The sequence below is a fragment of the Sciurus vulgaris genome (genome assembly GCF_902686455.1).
Source record: "Sciurus vulgaris genome assembly, chromosome: 6".
NCBI lineage: Eukaryota > Metazoa > Chordata > Mammalia > Rodentia > Sciuridae > Sciurus > Sciurus vulgaris.
Genome location: NC_136466.1, coordinates 4,159,292 through 4,180,363, shown reverse-complemented (window position 1 = coordinate 4,180,363; position 21,072 = coordinate 4,159,292). Strand labels below are relative to the sequence as shown.

Below are 21,072 nucleotides of genomic sequence, written 5' to 3'. Positions count from 1 at the left end.
AGCTCTGGCCTGCTGCCCAGAGTTAGTCTCAGGAGGGAGGAACCAGCTATTCCAGAACAGGAAGGAGAACTCTCTGAGGTAGTTGATGATGTTAGCGAAAATCCTCTTATTTTGTAAGTTAGAGACCTAAGGATGAACAAGATACAGGAACCTTAAGGAGTGTTCATCTGTGTGAGACACAATGAAAATATTAGAAATTTACAAAAATCAAAAATATTTCTAAGCCTGTCATCTTATCATAAAGGAATAAAATTATAAATCAACACCAAGAAAAATTATAGAAACCATAAACACATAGAGGTTGAAAAATACATTTAATTATGAATGGATCATAGGAGAAAAACATTTCAGAACAATTAGAACACAGATACACCATATCAACGTCTCTGGGACAGTATGACTGTCATAACAGGAACGTTGAAAGCATTGAGTGCTATTAAGAAAGAAAGAAAAAAGTAAAGGAAGAAAGAAAGAAAACTCATAGTTGAGTAATCCAATATTACACATCAGAACCCCAGAGAGAAAGAATAAACTAATTCCAAAATCCGTGGAAGTCAGGAAATATTTCAGATGATAAATATAATTCAGGAATTACAAATAAAAAAGTACAGAGTATGAATGCAACAGAGATGGGTCTTTGAAAAGCTTAACAAGATGGATATACCTTAGAGAAACTAACTAAAAGAGAGACAAAGGACAAAAATAACCCAAATTACAGGTGCAAAGGAACTATCACCCCAGATAGTGCTGAAATGCAGAGGATCAGAAGAAACAATTTGAAAAATTTTTACCCCAATAAACTATAAAATCTCAAGGTTAAATATTTTGTCTTCAATGTCTGAGGTTCTGTCTTCCAGGTGTTCTATCCTATTGGATATGCTTTCTATGGAGTTCTTAATTTGGTTTATTGTTTCCTTCATGTCAAGGATTTCTGTTTGGTTTTTTTTCAATATCTCTAACTCTTTATTGAAATGATCTTTTGCTTCCTGTATTTGCTCTTTTAACTGTCGATTGGTGCGATCAATCAATGCTTGCATTTGCTCTTTCATCTCATCATTCAATGCTTGCATTTGCTCTTTCATCTCCTCGTTTGCTTCTCTGATCATTTTAATTATGTACATTCTGAACTCCTTTTCTGTCATTTCTTCTGCCATGCTGTCATTGGGTTTTATTGATGTAACATCTAGATTTGTTTGCAGCATTTTCTTTCCTTGTTTTCTCATGTTGTTCAGATATCAGTGGACCGCTGAGATATTGCAGATTTCCTCTGTTGATTTACAATGACCCTGAAGATTTCTATATATATCCCCTCTTAGCCTTCAGTAGGCTGAAGTCTTGGAGGAGGTTGATAATGCGGTGCTCCACAAGGAAGCTGCCTCTCTAGGAGTGGTGGCCTTCAGGTGGGGTATATTCCCTGCTAGTGGGCAGAGGTGCCTCCACTTGTTGACCAATGGTCATCCAAAGGGGACCTAGGCTGTGGGCTGAGGCAAGGCCTGTTTGGGCCTGAGCCTCTGGTTTTACCGTCCTTGTGGGAAACCTCACCCAACAGGGAAGACTCACCCGGTGGGGAGGTCTCGCTGGTCAGTTTCCTCCTAGAGGTTCCCCTCAATTTACAGCTACTGCCTGGGCTGGGCTGCCTTCCTCTGCAAAGTTTCCAGTGGCCCGGCCCTACTTCCTGGGCCTGGGAGCCTCACCCTTCGCAGATGAATCTCCTTAGGCTGCCCCTCCTCAGAGAATTTGCCCATAGGCCTGGAACCTTCGCTCCGCCCTAAGCCTGTCTCTGTGCGGCTCTTCCACCCAGAAGCCTCCTAGATCCTGGGACCCTGTTCTGCACCTAATCGCCTGGCTGCGTGGCCCCTCCTCTGAGCAGCCACCTGTGGCCCCGAACAATCGCTCTGAGTCCCAGAGACCCGCCACAGGCCTCTTCCTCCAGACAGCCGCCCAGTATGCCGGTGCGGTCACTAGGAGTCCAAGAAACTCACTTCGTGCCTCCTCCTCCCACCAACCACCCGTAGCCCGGGGCAATCAATCACTCCGAGTCGAAGTGACCCTGCCCGTTCCTCCTCCTTCTCCAGATAACCCCCCGGGTGTTCAGGAGCAGTCCCTCTGAGTGGCTCTGAATCCACGTGACCCGCTGCACGGGTCCTCTGGGCACCGCCCGGAGCTCTGGTGTGGCCCCTCAAGACCAAGCGTCCCACCACGCTTCTCCTCCAGGCAGCCCCCCTGTGTTCAGGAGCTGTCACTTTAAGACCAAACAACTCACCACTCGCCTTCTCCTCTGAGCATCCGCCTGGAGCGCTAATGCAGTCACTGCGAGTCCAAAGGACCCGCCGCGCTCCTTCTCCTCCTTCTCCTACTCCTCCGGGCAGGCCCCGGGGTTCAGAAGTGGTCAGAGTCCAAACAGCTCGCCACGCAGCCCCTTCTCTGGCAACCGCCTGTAGTTCCCGTATAGTCACCCGAATCCAAGCGGCTGCTCCTCTTCCTCCTTGTCCTCAGGGCAGGCCCCGGTGTTCAGAAGCGTCGTTCTGATTCCAAACAGCTCGCCGCGCGGCTTCTCCTCTGGCAACCGCCTGCAGCTCTGGCGCAGTCTCTCCGAATCCAAGTGGCCACGCTCCTCTCCTCCTCCTCAGGGCAGGCCCCGGTGTCCTGAGTCCACACAGTTCTCCCCGCCACTCCTCCCCCGGGCAGCCGCCGGAGCCCCAGTGGCTGCTCCGAGTCCCAGCGCTGTGCCGAGCGGCCTCCTCTACGGCGCTCCAGCGGGGGGAGGGGCGTCTCGCCGGCAGTTCTACTTCACAAAGTTTCCTGCGTTCCGGGACCCCCGTCCCATCCGGGATGCCCCCCCAGGGGGTGAGAGTCACCCGGCTACTTTGAGTTGGTCCCAAGCGTCTCAATATCTCCTCTCTTGAATCCTGAGTTCTGGAGCAACACGTAATGCAGCCACCCTCTAGGCCGCCATCTTGAAAACCCCCTATAAAATCTCAAAGTAATTGATGAATTTCTAGTCACATATCACCAACCCAAATTGATCCCTGAGGATATGGAAAATGTAAGCAGGCAAATATGGAGCAATGGGAAGGAAACTGCAATTAAAAGCATTCCAAGAAAATATTGCCCTGGTCCAGTGGATCCTTGGCCATGTTCTACCAGAGCGTTAACGAAGACTCAGCACCATCTTTCTAAAATTATTCCATGAAATACAAAAAGAAGAGAGACTCCAAAACTCTTTCTGTGAAGTCTTATCCAAAGAAGACCAGAAACATCAAAAAAGACAAGTACTGATATCCCAGGTGAACATAGATATAAAATCCTTAAAAAATCAATAGACTCCCTTCAAAAACACATTAAGAAGATATTGCACCATGACCAAGTGGGTTTCATGTCACCAATGCAAGTTTGGCTCAATATACACAAATCAATAAATTTAAACCTTCATATCAATAGAAGGAGGGACAGGAAGCACATGGTCGTCTAAATAGTTGCAGGCAAACTACCCTATAAATATTAAAAACTCCATGAACACCCCATAAATGTTAAAAACATCAGATAAACTAGGCATAGAAGGAACCTGCTGCAACATTTTAAGGTCTACATATGACAAGCTCAGAGTCAGCAACCTGTTGAATGGAGAAAAAGAAAAGCGAAAGCATGTCCACTAAACTCAGGAACAAGACACAGATATCCACTATCGCCCCTTGTATTCAAGGTGGTTCCTGGAACTCTAGCTGAACAAGAGGAGGAAATTAAAGAGACACAGTAGGAAAGGAAGAAGTGAATGTGTCTCTGTTTGCTGAAGACATCTTCCTCTACTTAGAAGACCCCAGAAACTCCACCAGGAGAATTCCCTAGTGATCAGAGAAACACAAATCAAGACTATATAGAAATCACCAGAAATAGGAACAATAATGACTTGGTGAGAATGGGGAAAAAGTCAATTCATACATGTTTGTTTGGACTGTAAATTAGTACAACCACTTCTGGAAGCAGGATGGAGCTTCCTCTAAGGACTAGGATGGAACCCCATGTCACCCCGGTGTCCCACTCCTGGTATTCACCCACAGGAACCCAAACCAGCATGCTGCAGTGACACATGCACACCAAGGCTCAGGGCAGCTCAATTCACAGCAGTCAAGTTCTGCAACCTGCACAGGTGCCACCAACCAGCAAATGCAGGGAGAAAATGTGGCTTCACTCAGCCATAAAGAAGAGTGAGATAATGCTACCTGCTGGTTAGGATGGAACTGGAGACTCTCACGTGAGGTGAAATAAGCCAGACTCTGACACTTGAGGGGAATGTTTCCTCCATCTGCTGAAGTTAGAGCAAAGTAAGAAAAATCAAGAGGGGCATTCCATGGAAAGAGAGCAGCAATCAGTGGCAGACAAAGGGATGGAGGTTAGGAAGACGGAATGGGAAGAGGGAGGAACTGGGGAGTGAAACAGACCAAATTGTGGGGTGTGGACATGTGATCATCTGTCCATGAACAACACCTTTATGTGTGTCTGTGGAGCTCCATAAATGAGCAAATAAATAAGAGGAAGACCAGCAGAGTGGAGGAAAGGAGACAACAGGCAGGAGGGAGGGAGAGAAGACATATGGGGTCTGAAATGGAGCAAATTGTATTCCATATATTTATAAAAATTTCCACTTTGGCCTCACAATGATGAGAACCCAAAATGCACCAGTGAAATACTAAGAAATGAAAACGTCGTGGCAACGTTGCTCCTGGTGATCTAATGCTGTGGATCCTTAAGTCTCCTGGTTCCACTAAGTAAAGAGTGGGAGGAAACGGCAAAGCGCAGTTCTTTCGTCCCCAGCGTCCAGCTCCTGGAGAATCAGAGGGTTTCGATGGCTGCCCTGCACGTTCCTCCTGCTCTTCTGGAGGCAGAGAACCTGGGAAGCATGAGAGTTGGTGCTGAAGAGGACCTAGTTTCAGCGAGGATGCGAGTTTGCACAGGGAGGAGACACGTCCCTGCCATTCTGAGGGTCCCAGGAAGCAGCGCTGGTCTGGCAGCTGGGGATCAGAGCTTCAGGTCGAGGACACTGTCCCCTTTGCTACTTGCGTATGCCACACCTGACTTGAGCTGTGAGTGTCCTGCTTGGCTGTCCTTTGTCCATGTGACCACATTCCTTCCCTTAAGCCCCATGTTATGGGAAATGAACCCGCTCTTCCCCTGGCCTTCATACCTTGGCTAACTCTGCAGAGAGGACCAAGGCCACAGCAAGCTGGTACTCGTCTCAGGGGTCAGAGTCCTTGTGACAACGTGACGAGGCAAGTCTTTTACAAGGGAGATGGCGTGGGCTCAGGACATCTGCACGTGGACTGCGGGATGTGGATGGAGGCCTTGGACCATGTGTGGAGCGGGTTGTGCTGGGCGCTGAGTCCTGGAGTCATGAGCAGGGAGCCCCTGTGTCAGCCTGGTGCTGGTGCAGTGCTGGGCTGGCTGCCGTGTGCAGCTGGGCCCTGGAAACTCTCAGCTCATCCTGGTGCGACTCAGTTCTCCTCTAAAGACATGGGCACAATTCAGGTGGAAGGTTGGCCATGGCCAAAAGTGGAGTCCACCCCGGACACCGTCACATCCCACTCTGCTCTAAATTCCAGTTGTCTTGGGTCTCTGCTGAGTGTTTTCCCCTTCCACACTATTGCCAGGACCCCTTGGTCTGGTCTCACTCCCCTTTCCACCTGCTGGCCTTGGCACGGTTGGGGTCCTTCAGCTGGACACAGTCCACCCACAGACACTGTGGAGGTGCTCTGTGCCATGAGCAGGCACGTTCCCTGACCGTCCTCAGGGCCCTCTGAGGGATGGACTGCAAGGACACTGTATTTAGGGCTTCACCTGCTGCCTGCAGCTCAGGTAGCAGGAGTTGAGCCAGGATGAGGCAGAACCGAATGGAGGCCAAGGGTGAGGCTGAGCAGGTCTGGAGCCAAGGCTGGACTCCCTCCTGGTGTCACACCGTGATAGTGCCGCAGTGTTAGCTTTTGAATTCCTGTGATGCAACACAACTCCTCACGTTATCCTGGACTGTAAGTCACAGAGCCGCCCGTTCCTCTCAGTGGCCTGAAGGGAAGCCCTGTGGTTCTGCTGAGTGGAATCCAGTCCCTAACTTGGTGCAGCCTCTATGAGAATATGTGAGGCTTGTGGAGGGCAGTTCCTCCAGTCCAAGAGCAGGATGCGGGAGGTCCCTGAGACCTGGACTCCAGCAGGGAACACCATCAGTGTGCATGTGTGTGCATGTTTGTGTGTTTGTGCATGTGTACATGTGTGTGCATGTGTTTGTGTGTGTGTCTTTGTCTATGTGTGTGTGCATATGAGCGTGCATGTATTGTGCATGTGTGCATGTTTGTGCATTTCTGAATGTGTATGTGTGTGTGCCTGTGCGTGCATGTTTGTGCATTTGTGTGTGCATATGTGTGCATGTGCATGTACACGTGTGTTTTTATGTGTGCATGTGTGTGTGTGTGTGTGTCTTCTTTTTCCTTTTTACCCTTTTTGTCCCACTCATCTCTTCTTCTTCCTGTTCTGGAGTGGTAGGTTTCTCTGGGTTGGTTTTGGTTTGAGTTTTTCTTTCTTTTTACCTTAGGGTTTGTTCTCATTCCTCCTTGACTTCACTCCTCTCTGATAGACACATCCTCTCATTCCCTCATCCTCTCCGTATTTATTCTATTGCTTAAGATTTTTATTGCTCCTCCCTCTTTCCAGCCATCACTTGCTACCTCTTCCCTGACTCTCCCCTGTTTTTAAAATTATTCCAAACTTTCTCTTGTCTTCCTACCTCAGTCTGTCTTCACTTAAAGAACTGAACCTTGCTCTGTGAAAACTGTGCAGTGAGTGTGACTCCTGCCCCACACTCTGTGAGGTTGTGTGCTAACCTGATGGGTGACCCAGTTGGCACCTGGTATTTAGTGCCATTCCCACCTTGAGGCTGTGTATTGCTGTTGCTTGGGTTAAATGCTGATGCACTGTTCCTCTTTATGGGGCCATTAGTGATACAGACATCATTGCAGGTGCCAGACATTTATTTTCAGGCTGTATGTGGATAGCCACCATTATTATTTCTGGTTCCCTTTTCCTAAGGGGCTGGGAAGTGATTGGGACACTACAGGTTCACAGCATAGAGAGTCTACTGCTGAGCTACTCTATCAACTCTGTCAGGTGACAGCCAATCTCATTGCCAGCACCAGCTGGGCCCCCTGGGATGCCAACAATACTTTAATGCACAGAAGAGTGGAGACAAACCTCACACCACAACCAGGCCCCGAGTAGGATCACCTAGAGGGGTCCTCACTCCACTCCTGGACAGCAACTCATACACCCTAAACAGGAGAGTTCAGTCGACAGTGCTGAGTGTCTGTGGTATGTAGCCGCTCTCCATGGACTAAAACAGCTGTCCTACGTCAGCAGCTTGAGTGGAACTGGAGCTTGAACTTAAGGCTCAGATCATTCTGAGGCTAAGTGGTGACGCTGAAGGATACCAGCACACAGGACTTAAGATAGGAGAGATAACCACACACGCAAGGGCTCTCACCTAGAAAAGGCACAGGAATCCGTCTCCACAGATGCACACGCCCAAGACCTCTGAAACCCGAGGAAACAGCAAACAAGTCTCCATCGAAGGTTCTGTACCCCACGAAAGGAGCCTGCAGATGTGGAGATGGATGGCATTCCAGACAAAGACTGTACAAGTGGATTATCTACGTGTTCAAAGAGCTAAAGAAAGATCAGAGGAACAAGGGAAGAGACTCAGTACAGACAGTGAAAGACCATTTAATTAAAGACAGAAATTAAACACAGAAAAGCCCATCAGAATTCCAGAAATGCAAGACACAAGGAAGTCATTACAAATCCAACTGAAAGTATCACCAGTAGATCAGATAGGGTAGAAAATCAGGCACAGAACGTCAGTCCTTGTCGGCAAGATATATTTATTGAACACTCAGTATGGAATGAAGAAATAAAATCGAGAATGACCTAAATATACAAGCAATTTGGACAAAATCAAGAGTCAAAATATTAGAGTCATATGGATTAAAAAGAAGGGAGATATGGGCTAATGGCATTCAAACCCTTTTCAGTGAAATAATAGCCTCAGATTTTTATTACCTTAGGAATGAGATGAAAAACCACATACTGGATACACAAAGAAAACTGAAGAGACAAGATCAAAAAAAACTTTTCCAATGCACATCATAATGAAAATGGCTTACATAAAAATTAAGGAAAGAATATTAAAAGCTGCAACAGAATAAAACTTCTGGACCCATTTTGAGGTAAACCAGTAAGACCCACTCTGACTTCTCAACTCAAACCCTAAAATCAAGGAGATTGCTCATACCCTAAAAGAATAATTGCCAGTCAAGTTTGTTATATTCAACAAAGGTACCTTTCAGAATTGAAGAAGAAATAAAAACTTTCTGTTGCAAGAATAAAGTAAAAGAATTCATGAGCACTGTAAAAATTACTGAAAGATACACTACACCGACAAGAATTCCTGTTCAAATTCTTTCTGGTACATATTTCCGTAATTAATAGATATATCCATTGTTTTGAAATATTAATTCTAGTACTATACATAGCAAAAATAAATAAAATAACTGTAACATTTCTTCTTAGATGATTTCTGTGCAGAACCTTACTCAGGATTATTAATAAATCTTAGGAGCTGAGGAAGTAATTACTTTAAGAAGTGGTGATTTATCAATCACTAAATACTGAATATTTATAGTATTGTAGTGAAAATAGTGGTAAACCTAAGTGTCCCATAAGTGGGAGTTCATGGTACCCAATCTCCAAATTAAAAAGGAAAGAAGGCTGGGGTTGTGGCCCTGTGGGTGACCTCTCATGGATTCAGTCTCTGGTACCAAAATGAATGAATGAATGAATGAATGAATGAATGAAATAGGAGGCTAGTTTGACATTTGGTTCTCCCACTGAGCACTTTCCTCCAATTGCCACCAATCTAGATAATTATAAAACCTTATTGTTTCCTAAATATTTAAATACATTTCTCTCCTTCATTAGTATAATTACTGCTCCTGATTTCCATAATATTTTCTAGTTACATTCGAATTGACATTTGAAACCAATCATATCCACCAGAGCTCTTAATTGAAAAGAATGAAGCATATTAATCCCTATTGAAATAGAAAAGAAGCATATTGAGAGACATCAGATGTCCCCGACCATCTTAGAAACACTGAGCGATCAGGCTGGATGTGCACCCATGAAGAACAATGCCCTGAACCTGTGTGAGATAGATATCGATGTCTCCACGTCAAACAAAAGGCAAACTGTGCTCATTCCAGGACTAACAGACCAAGTGACTCAATAAATCCCTTAAGTCCAGGTTTGGTGAAGTGGGACAGGTGTGAGATAGAGTTACCTCCAGGAAGGAGCTGGACTCATGGCTGATGGCTGGTGGAACTGACCAGGCAGACAGAGTAGAAAGGACGAGACACGGTGATACCTGCAGACACAGGCTGCCTGTGAGGCTGGGGAGGATAACACCATGATCCCTTAGAGATCCACACTACGTTGACTGTCCAGATTGTGGGACAGAAGACCCCAAAGAGCAGCTCAGAGGAGACACTGGTGATAGAGCCAAGATGAATCTCTTAGTGGAGTCAAGGACCATGGACGCTGCTGGTCAAAGAATTTGAAGAAGGATGTGAAAGAAAAGTGCAGCCTCCACGGCGAGGCCGAGAGGGCTTCTTCACAGAGCGCGTGCCAGGATGGTCAGAGGTGGGGTGACTGTGGCCTGTGGGGCTGCTTAACGTGCATGTGTCCACAGAGGGCACCGCTGGAATTTAAAGGTAGTGAATGGCTATTGTTAAGGGATTAGTGTACAATTCTTTGTCTCAAATGAGGAATCATATTCAGAAAATGAAGCCACATCTTTCTCTAAAGAAAAGGACTTTGAGTCACTCAGAAATCCCGTCATATTGTAGACACTGGACACGTGTTTGTAGGACACTTGAATGCCTAGAGCCCAGTAGGTGTGGGTTATCAGTATAAATTGCACACAAGTTTTGACAAAATATAGTGAAAATGAAGTATACAAAAATAATAATTTAATGTGATTCATGTAGAGATGATTACATTTCAATATCAGTATATATTTCATTGACTGATGTAAGAACATATGCTGTATTGTATGCAATAATTTATAATAGTATAAAATAATAAGTAATTAATGTTCACATTGTTAATTTTAACATGAACTTAATGTTTTCTATTAAAATATTAATCATTATATGAGTTTATAATTGTCAACGTATCATTTCAATTAATTTTACTGATAAATGTGTCACTTGAAAGTTGTAGTGACATATGTCAGTCTCATACTCCTTTTGGTCAGTGATTTTCTAGAGTGTTCCCAGTGTCATGGATAGAAGCAATACCAAGAAGCAGGGACAACCGTGCTCATGTCTTCCTGGAGAAGAACATCCCGCACACTCTTCCCATGGCGCCCAGGACCTCCTTGTTCCTCAGGCTGTAGATGATGGGGTTGAGCATGGGGGTGAGGATGGTGTAGAAGACAGCCAGGCTCTTATCCTCTGCTGGTGAGCGGAGACTCTTGGGTCTGAGATAAGTGTAGGCAAATGGTGCACAGTAAAATATTACCACAGTTAAGTGTGTGGAGCACGTGGTGAAGGCCTTTCTCCTTCCCTCTTTTGAGCGCATGTGGAAGACAGCAAAGAGGACCCGTCCATAGGAGGCAGTGATGCCAAGGAAAGGGACAAGGAGAAACAGGCTTGTGCTCACAAACACCATGTACTCGTAGACCCAGGTGTCCACACAGGCCAGAGGCAACATGGCGGGAACATCACAGAAGAAATGATTGATGGCCCTGGACCTGCAGTAAGGAAGATGGAGGGCATACACAGTGTGTGCCAGGGAGTTGATGGAGCCCAGTGTCCAGGACCCCAGGATCATCTTCACACATATCACTTTACTCATGCGGATGGGGTAGTGGAGGGGGTGGCAGATGGCCACAAAGCGGTCATAGGCCATGGAGGCCAGGATTAAGCCTTCTGATCCAGCCATGGTCAGGAAGAAGAAGCTTTGCACACCACAACCCAGGAAGGAGATGCTCTTCTGTCCAGAGAGGAAGTTGGACGCCATCTTGGGCACAGTGGAGGAGATGTACAGCAGGTCCATGAGGGAGAGCTGGCTGAGGAGAAAGTACATGGGGGTGTGGAGCCGGGGGTCCAAGAGGATGAGGGCGATCATTCCTGAGTTCCCCACTGAGGCGAGGACAAACACAACCATGATGAGGAGCAAGAGAAGAAGGCCAGTGTGAGTTTGAGGAAACAACCCCAACAAAATAAAGCCATTCGATGTTTCATTCCATTTCTCCATGAAAATGCACTGCTTTAATTTTTTTGGAATAAAAATGAAAACAAAACCTAAGTAATAAACATGACAAAACAAGAGGAGAATGAAAGAGTTTAAATTTATTAGTGTTTTCAGAACGAATTGTTAACCTACAATACCACTTCTTTTGTTAAATGAATTTTTATACAAGTGTCTGTATGCTTCAAACAACAAATGTGTAATAGTAGCTGATATCTACTCTCTCTTTAATGTGACGGTCTTTTCCCCCTTTTTTTAGTGGCACATTGTAGTTTTACGTCACGATGGCATTGTAGTCCGATGTTTGTACGGGCGCACACTGTAGCAGTAGAGTGTGGCTGATATTCCTCCCTAGAATGTTCCCCATCCCTCCTCGCTAGCATTTGTTCTTATTTGTATTGGTGATGACTGCTCTTCTGAGTGGTGTGCAGTGCAATCTTTGTGCAGTTTTGATTGACATTTTCCTACTTGCTAATGGTACAAACTAGAAGACACAGAGACAAAGTCACCCATCTACAGTTATGTGATCCCTGACACAGTGCCAAACACATTCACTGGAAAAAAGACAATCTTTTCTACAAATGGTGCTGGAAAAACTGGTTATCCATATGTAGAAGAGGGAAAGAAAATCCTTATCTCTCATTCTTGCTCAAAAGTTAACTCAAATTGGATCAAGATCTAGGAATCAAACCAGAAACTATGTCACTGCTAGAAGAAAACAGGGTCAACACTCCAGCATAGAGGCACAGGCAACAACTTTTCCATAGCACCTCTAAAGCTCAGGAAATAAGGGCTGAACTTTATTAATGGCATTCCATCAAGTTGAAAATAACTTCTACTAGCAAAGGAAAGAATAAGGGATGTGAAGAAAGAAGCTACAGAATGGGACGGAGTCTTTGGTGGGTACTATTCTGACAGAGGATTAGTACTTAGGAGAGATCAAAAAACTCACAAGTTATATTAGAAAAAAATCAAAGAACTCAATTAATAAATGGGAAATGAACTAAACAGAAACTTTTGAAAAGAAGAAAAACAAATGGCCCACAAATATATGAAAAAAGGATTCAATTGATTTTGATATCTGAACTGAATGTTCTAGTTGTATTCTCTTTGGTAAACATCTCAACTTGAAACACAAAGTCTACAACCATGTACCACAAATACAAATGAAATTGCTTAAGGAGTCCTTCCTAGGCAGTGCTGGGCAGGACATTCCTCAGGATTGTGCACCAGTCTCAGCTCCTGAGGAGCCAGGGTCCTGCTTCCCTTCCTCAGCTCAGCACTCATATTCACCACAGACCTGGCTGTGTGGCCCAGAAGGTCCCTGTGTGCTTGAACCTGCAACCTCAGGGACCTGCCTGCTACACATCTGCAGTTCTTGCTCTCTCCTCTCCATCAGCTCTACTGCAACTGCATAATCAGAGACTTATCCCAGGAGCTGTCTGCTCACCTTCACAAAATAAACTTCTCTGCTGCTCGTAAAAGTGGGTCACCTTCCAAAACCATTGTTCTTTAATGTAAAGTATGATGAGTCCTATATGATTACACTCATTATAACATGTTCCTGGATGCTCTTTTCTAATGAGGTTTCCATCTGTGGAAATCTTCCAAACTTATTATCAAATATGAGGGTTTTCATATATATTTTCTTTTATTCTTCGAAGCAAATTACATATGATGAGTTTGACAGATTAAATGATATATGAGGTTTTCATTCTATTTTCATAGTGGCAAGCTAGAACTAGCAGAGGAATAGAAGTGCAACATGGGTGTGGATATTGGAAGCACACACAGAGACACACTAGAGGAAACTTGGAGATGCCATAACTTACAAGTAGCATTCTTCCCATTATCACACTTATTTCAATGTGAATTTAGGCCCAAACTTTTTTTTTTTTTTCCCATGTTAAGTGAATTCATGGATGTGAAGATGACATTCTCAAATGCAGTTATGCCTGGGATCAGACTGTGACGTCACATCCTAATCATTCCACCATGCCACATTTAGAGACTGGGGAATGATTTACCCAAGTAGTTGGTGTAAGTGTGACTGTCCTTCAAAGATCATGCCTGATTCCGTGATCCGGTCAGGTCAGGCACCTGGGCTTGGGAGGATGCTTCTCCCTGGCTGTCCTGCAGTTTGGCTTCCTAGGTGCAGCAGGAGCTGAGGGCTGCTGAGCTGTGCACCTGGGAGGAACCTGAGCAGAGGTGGCTTCCTGACTGGAGCTCGCACAGCTGAGCACGTGCCCCGTCCAGACTTAATCACGTGGGGAAGCCAAACAAAACTAGATGTCAGTCCTGCAGGCGAAGGAAACCCAACTGAGATGAGGAAGAGCGAGTTCCCCCAGGTGATTCCTAGCTGAGGCCTTTCCTGGAAGGCGCCTGTGCACCCAGCCCTTCACCACCTCTGCCTTTAAGCATCTCAGCTCTGGCAAGTGGGTTTTAACTCTGTGCATCCTCCCGACATGTACAGGTGGAGGCAGGTTCCCTGTGTGTGCAGTGTGTGTCTGCGTCTCCCGGGTCCAGTCTTGGTGAGATTTCCCACTTGAGGCTGGTGCTCTTCCACCTGAAGGAGCCCTCATGCCTCAGCCTGTGGAGGATGTTCATTTGCATTAGAGAGGAGCAACTAGGAGTCTGTGGTCACTCTTCACCTCACTGACCCAAGAGCTCTTGTTGCTTCACACACCTGTGATGAACTTGAATAAACCTGTGAGGGACAGCTTGTCCCACCAGAGGGGACACATGCGAGGGCTGTCACTGAGAGTGAGACAGGAGGGTCAGGGGGCCAGCAGGGCACAGCATCCCTGCACCTGCTGAGAGACGTCGTCCCAGCTCCCTGTGCACCCAGCACGGTCTAGACACAGAGCTGCTGCCCTCACAGAGAAGGAGACCACAGAGTCCCCAGCACTGAGAGGCAGTCACACCTTCAGACGTGCTCAGTGCTGCTGATTTGTGGCAATGCTGCAGGTGTTGACTTGATTAGTGGTTAAAGCACAGGAGGGTCCACAATCTGGAGTTCATGTTTAGTGGGTGACAGGACCACAGAGCAGCAGCTCACACACATGCTGTGGGGTGTGTGGACATCAGTAAGAGCTGGCACAGGAGAGCAGGGGGAAAGACAGAGGGCCAGCTGGGCAGGGCACTGAGAACCACTCCAGGAGGTGCCATGGGAGCCTCAGGCTCTGGAACACTGTGCACAGACTGAGCAGCAGGACCAGCCCTGGAGGAGCCTGCCTGTCCTCGCACAGCACAGAGACAGAGTGCTCTGCAAGCTCCAGGCTCCAGGGCAGTTGTGTGGAGGAAAGAGGACCTGAGTCTGTCCTGGACCAGGTGAGAGGCCAGTGGGTGTACATGGGTCAGGTCCCTGGAGCTCCCACAGGAGGCTCTGGTTGAGCAGAGGTGAGAGGAGGAGCCCCACAGAGCCTGGGCAGTGGGCAGTGAGGACAGTGGGGCTGCCCTGAGTTTAGCAGAGGAAGCCAAGCCTGCTAGGGAGCCCTGAGGCCTGGGCACATCAGCAGAGCTGGGTGCTGCTTAGGGACAGAGGGAACCCACTGAATCCTCTGTCTCTGCCCCTGGCTCAGGGGCTGCTGCATAGGAGGCTCTTAGCAGATCGGCTGATTGACTGCACCAAGAGTGAGCCTTAGAATTAAATTATTAATAAAGACCAAACTAAGAAAATGTGACCAGGTCATTTTGTAACCCAATCTTTCCACAGAGACCCTGGCCTGTGGGCATGGTGCTGCTTGTGGTGGTTTCCTGTGTTCTGTGTCTAGTCCAGGTTTAATCTAGAGGAGGACGGACGCCAGCACCCCTGGTGTCTGCAGAGTCTGCTGTCAGTTTGTAACTACTTCTACCAGGTCTTTTGAGGGAGGCAGATGTTTATATTAGATTCTGTGATGCACCCTTTGCACATCAGGGTATCTTAGCACAGGTTTGATAAAAGGTATTACAATAACCATGTATTTTAAACCAGAATGAAAAGTTTCATTTTGTCAGAAAATGGTTTCGAATGTGTACTTTTATGATCCTGTACACTTATTAATTGAGCTCTTAGGAACTAGCACATGTGGGTGACACATGAAGATTTCTTTGCATTGATTACCAGTACCTTTTAAAAATTAGGTATTGAATATCATTTCTTGCAACAGAAATACTGTAAATGCCACGTTCTTGCGTGCATTACAGCTTGCGTGCATTACAGCTGTTTCTGTGGCTGCCTGGTGGGCATCCTGGACAGCCTATTGCTCGAATGTATAGAATTTTTTAAAAAATAGCAAAACCTCCTATGACAAAACCTGATACATGCAAGGGAAGGAGTTGTTGGATCCTGTGCTGACCTTGCAAAAGTTAGGAGAATTTCAAAGTTTTAAAACTACAGACCATCAGCCTATGAAAACCAGCAACGTGTCTGAGCCTCAGCTAACTCCTTCCCTGAGTTTTACTAGGAGGTTCTAAGGACAGAATTTAGGGGACAAGAATGAGTGAGCTCTGTGAACTCAGCACATGGAGGGTGCTGGTGTGTGTCCATTTCCTCTCCTCCGTCCATGTGCTGAACACAAAGAGGACCCCAGAACAGAGGACATCATTGTCTCAGCTAAGGTCCAGCCCCTTGAGAGCAGCACACTGTGTGATTTTAACAGGCTCACACGGCCTCATGCTACATGTACTTTCACCCTTAAATTTTTCAGGTCATTATTAAACCCTTGTTTTCTGTGTGCAGAAACAACTCTGTCCTTATGATAGGAAATCTCATCCCCAAAATATCCCCCTTACGTAAATCTATCCCAAAGCAACTCAGTTCATTAATATCATCTTGACTCACCTTGTTTGAATTTCTCAAGTTTGTATTTTGAGAGAAATAGTTTTGGAATTCAAGATTCCCTGCTGATGGTTTACTAACTTCTTCAAACTATTGCACATGGAGATTGCTCCCTGCCATGCTAGGCTACAAGGAACTTCCACTGAGCAGCAGCCCTGATCTCACCCAGCTCTCCTGGCGGGAAACGCCAGAGCACCAGCAAGGAGTCCTCAGAACACACTCTGCTCAGGGTACCTCCTCTATCCATCGACCTCATGCTGAAACCACAAAGCTCTTCTTCCTCATGCAATGCTTCCCTGCATTATTATGATCTTATTTGCTCACACATCTTCCTTTGCTCTTCCCTTGTTCAACCAAAACAGAGCAACACATGTCACACTTACTCAGTTCCACAGGGGGACAGAGGGAGGAGCTGTGGCACCTGGTGTGCAGGCCTTCTTCCAGCAGGCCCTATGTGTCCTCTCTTCCCTCTAATTGATCCCCAGTGTCCAAGCCCACATGGACAGAGCCTGGCCTTTCACCTGACTTTGCTGATGCAGAGATGAACTCAGCTCAAGCTTAGAGCAAATCGTCCCACCTGGTCAGCTCTGCAGCTCTGGCCTGCTGCCCAGAGTTAGTCTCAGGAGGGAGGAACCAGCTATTTCAGAGCAGGAAGGAGAGCTCTCTGAGGTAGTTGATGATGTTAGCGAAAATCCTCTTATTTTGTAAGTTAGAGACGTAAGGATGAACAAGATGCAGGAACACTAAGGAATGTTCATCTGAGTAAGTCACAAGGAGGAAAATATCCGAAAAATACAAAATACAAAACTATTTCTGGGCCAGTGATTATATCATAAAGGAATAAAATTATAAATCAATACCAAGAAAAATTATAGGAACCATAAAGAAATGCAGGTTGAAAAATACACTTAAATAATGAATGGATCATAGTGGAAAAAATTTCAGAAAAATTAGAACTCAGGTAGACCATATCAAAGTCTCTGGGACAGTATGAATGTCATATGAGGAAAGTTGAAAGCATTGAGTGCTATTAAGAAAGACAGAAGGAAAGGAAGAAAGAAAACTCATAGACGAGTAATACACTATTACACATTAGAACCCCAGAGAGAAAGAATAAACTAATTCCAAAATCCATGGAAGACAGGAAATATTTCAGATGATAACTATAATTTAGGAAATAAAGAATGCAAAAAAAAATACAAAGGATGAATGCAACGGAGATGGGTCTTTGAGAAGCTAAACATGATGGATATACCTTAGAGAAACTAACTAAAAGAGCCATGAAGGACACAAAGAACCCAAATTAGACCAGCAAAGGTGTTATCACCCCAGACAGTGCTGAAATGCAGAGGATCAGTAGAAACAATTTAAAAATTTTTTACCCCAATAAACTATAAATTCTCAAAGTAATTGATGAATTTCTAGTCACATATCACCAACCCAAATTGATCCCTGAGGATATGGAAAATGTAAGCAGGCAAATATGGAGCAATGGAAAGGAAATGGCAATTAAAAGCATTCCAAGAAAAAAATTGCCCTAGTCCAGTGGATCCTTGGCCATGTTCTTCCAGAACTTTAAAAAGAAGATTCAGCACCATCTTTTTAAAATTATTCCATGAAATACAAAAAGATGAAAGACTTCCAAACTCTTTCTGTGAAGTCTTATCCAAAGAAGACCAGAAACATCAAGGAAAGAAAAGTACAGATTGATGTCCCAGGCGAACATAGATATAAAAATCCTTAAAAATTCAATAGACTGCCTTCAGAAACACATTAAGAAGATATTGCACCATGATCAAGTGAGTTTCATGTCACCAGTGCAAGTTTGGCTCAATATACACAAATCAGTAAATTTAACACTTCACGTCTATAGAAGGAGGGACAGGAAGCACATGGTCATCTAAATAGTTGCAGTCAAAGTGATGCAAATTTCCAACACCCCAAAATGTTGGAAACACCAGAGAAACTAGGCATAGAAAGAACCTGCTACAATATCTTAAGGTCTCTGTATGACAAGCTTAGAGTCAGCAACCTGCCGAATGGAGTAAAAGAAAAGCGAAAGCATGTCCACTAAACTCAGGAACAAGACACAGATATCCACTATCGCCCCTTGTATTCAAGGTGGTTCCTGGAACTCTAGCTGAACAAGAGGAGGAAATTAAAGAGACACAGTAGGAAAGGAAGAAGTGAATGTGTCTCTGTTTGCTGAAGACATCTTCCTCTACTTAGAAGACCCCAGAAACTCCACCAGGAGAATTCCCTAGTGATCAGAGAAACACAAATCAAGACTATATAGAAATCACCAGAAATAGGAACAATAATGACTCTTGGTGAGAATGGGGAAAAAGTCAATTCATACATGTTTGGTTGGACTGTAAATTAGTACAACCACTTCTGGAAGCAGGATGGAGCTTCCTCTAAGGACTAGGATGGAACCCCATGTCACCCCGGTGTCCCACTCCTGGTATTCACCCACAGGAACCCAAACCAGCATGCTGCAGTGACACATGCACACCAAGGCTCAGAGCAGCTCAATTCACAGCGGTCAAGTTCTGCAACCTGCACAGGTGCCACCAACCAGCAAATGCAGGGAGAAAATGTGGCTTCACTCAGCCATAAAGAAGAGTGAGATAATGCTACCTGCTGGTTAGGATGGAACTGGAGACTCTCACGTGAGGTGAAATAAGCCAGACTCTGACACTTGAGGGGAATGTTTCCTCCATCTGCTGAAGTTAGAGCAAAGTAAGAAAAATCAAGAGGGGCATTCCATGGAAAGAGAGCAGCAATCAGTGGCAGACAAAGGGATGGAGGTTAGGAAGACGGAATGGGAAGAGGGAGGAACTGGGGAGTGAAACAGACCAAATTGTGGGGTGTGGATATGTGATCATCTGTCCATGAACAACACCTTTATGTGTGTCTGTGGAGCTCCATAAATGAGCAAATAAATAAGAGGAAGACCAGCAGAGTGGAGGAAAGGAGACAGCAGGCAGGAGGGAGGGAGAGAAGACATATGGGGTCTGAAATGGAGCAAATTGTATTCCATATATTTATAAAAATTTCCACTTTGGCCTCACAATGATGAGAACCCAAAATGCACCAGTGAAATACTAAGAAATGAAAACGTCGTGGCAACGTTGCTCCTGGTGATCTAATGCTGTGGATCCTTAAGTCTCCTGGTTCCACTAAGTAAAGAGTGGGAGGAAACGGCAAAGCGCAGTTCTTTCGTCCCCAGCGCCCAGCTCCTGGAGAATCAGAGGGTTTCGATGGCTGCCCTGCACGTTCCTCCTGCTCTTCTGGAGGCAGAGAACCTGGGAAGCATGAGAGTTGGTGCTGAAGAGGACCTAGTTTCAGCGAGGATGCGAGTTTGCACAGGGAGGAGACACGTCCCTGCCATTCTGAGGGTCCCAGGAAGCAGCGCTGGTCTGGCAGCTGGGGATCAGAGCTTCAGGTCGAGGACACTGTCCCCTTTGCTACTTGCGTATGCCACACCTGACTTGAGCTGTGAGTGTCCTGCTTGGCTGTCCTTTGTCCATGTGACCACATTCCTTCCCTTAAGCCCCATGTTATGGGAAATGAACCCGCTCTTCCCCTGGCCTTCATACCTTGGCTAACTCTGCAGAGAGGACCAAGGCCACAGCAAGCTGGTACTCATCTCAGGGGTCAGAGTCCTTGTGGCAACGTGACGAGGCAAGTCTTTTACAAGGGAGATGGCGTGGGCTCAGGACATCTGCACTTGGACTGCGGGATGTGGATGGAGGCCTTGGACCATGTGTGGAGCGGGTTGTGCTGGGCGCTGAGTCCTGGAGTCATGAGCAGGGAGCCCCTGTGTCAGCCTGGTGCTGGTGCAGTGCTGGGCTGGCTGCCGTGTGCAGCTGGGCCCTGGAAACTCTCAGCTCATCCTGGTGCGACTCAGTTCTCCTCTAAAGACATGGGCACAATTCAGGTGGAAGGTTGGCCATGGCCAAAAGTGGAGTCCACCCCGGACACCGTCACATCCCACTCTGCTCTAAATTCCAGTTGTCTCGGGTCTCTGCTGAGTGTTTTCCCCTTCCACACTATTGCCAGGACCCCTTGGTCTGGTCTCACTCCCCTTCCCACCTGCTGGCCTTGGCACGGTTGGGGTCCTTCAGCTGGACCGGTCCACCCACAGACACTGTGGAGGTGCTCTGTGCCATGAGCAGGCATGTTCCCTGACTCTCCTCAGGGCCCTCTGAGGGATGGACTGCAAGGACACTGTGTTTAGGGCTTCACCTCCTGCCTGGAGCTCAGGCAGCAGGAGCGGGTGTTCTGCAGGGGTTGAGCCAGGATGAGGCAGAACCGAATGGAGGCCAAGGGTGAGGCTGAGCAGGTCTGGAGCCGAGGCTGGACTCCCTCCTGGTGTCACACCTTGATCGTGCCTCAGTGTTAGCTTTTGAATTCCCTGTGATGCAACGCAACTCCTCACTATCCTGGACTGTAAGTCACAGAGCCGCCCGTTCCTCTCAGTGGCCTGAAGGGAAGCCCTGTGGTTCTGCTGAGTGGAATCCAGTCCCTAACTTGGTGCAGCTTCTTTATTGAACTTGATCAAATGTAACAATTTGGAAGGTGAATATGGAAGACACCTGGGGCTCTCTGCCAGGTCTCTCCTTGGATGGGTCCCTGTGTGTGGGCCCAGAGTGCTGCCCAAGGGAGGGAAATGGGCAGGTGCCAGGAGAGGGAGAATGAGCCACTGCCAGGGCTGCGTCCATCTGGGAGAAGACTGGCAGTGACATCCATCAGGCGGGAGGGCGGGCGGGAGTGGGTGGGTCTCGGATGGGTTTGCATCTTCAGAGGAGCTGGGTCACACCGGGAGAGACATAAGTACCAAGCCCAGGACCACGTGGGGATGCAGAGCACGGCCTCTGGCCCTGCGCCCACCTGGGTTA

The 21,072-nt window shown here is 46.5% G+C and overlaps 1 protein-coding gene across 3 annotated transcripts in view; it reads right to left on the bottom strand.

The window, feature by feature from the left end:
- Positions 1-21,072, bottom strand: part of LOC306663260 (olfactory receptor 2L13-like) — a 52,097-nt gene that overhangs the window by 8,598 nt on the left and 22,427 nt on the right. Inside the window, exon 2 of one of the 3 annotated variants that reach the window (XM_079143693.1) lies at positions 10,450-11,402. In XM_079143693.1, coding sequence (XP_078999819.1) covers positions 10,450-11,355 — 906 coding nt within the window. In that variant the 5' untranslated portion in view covers positions 11,356-11,402. Of the gene's footprint in view, positions 1-10,161; positions 11,403-21,072 lie in introns of those variants that run through there. The other 2 variants (XM_079143695.1, XM_079143694.1) reach the window with 2 other exon arrangements.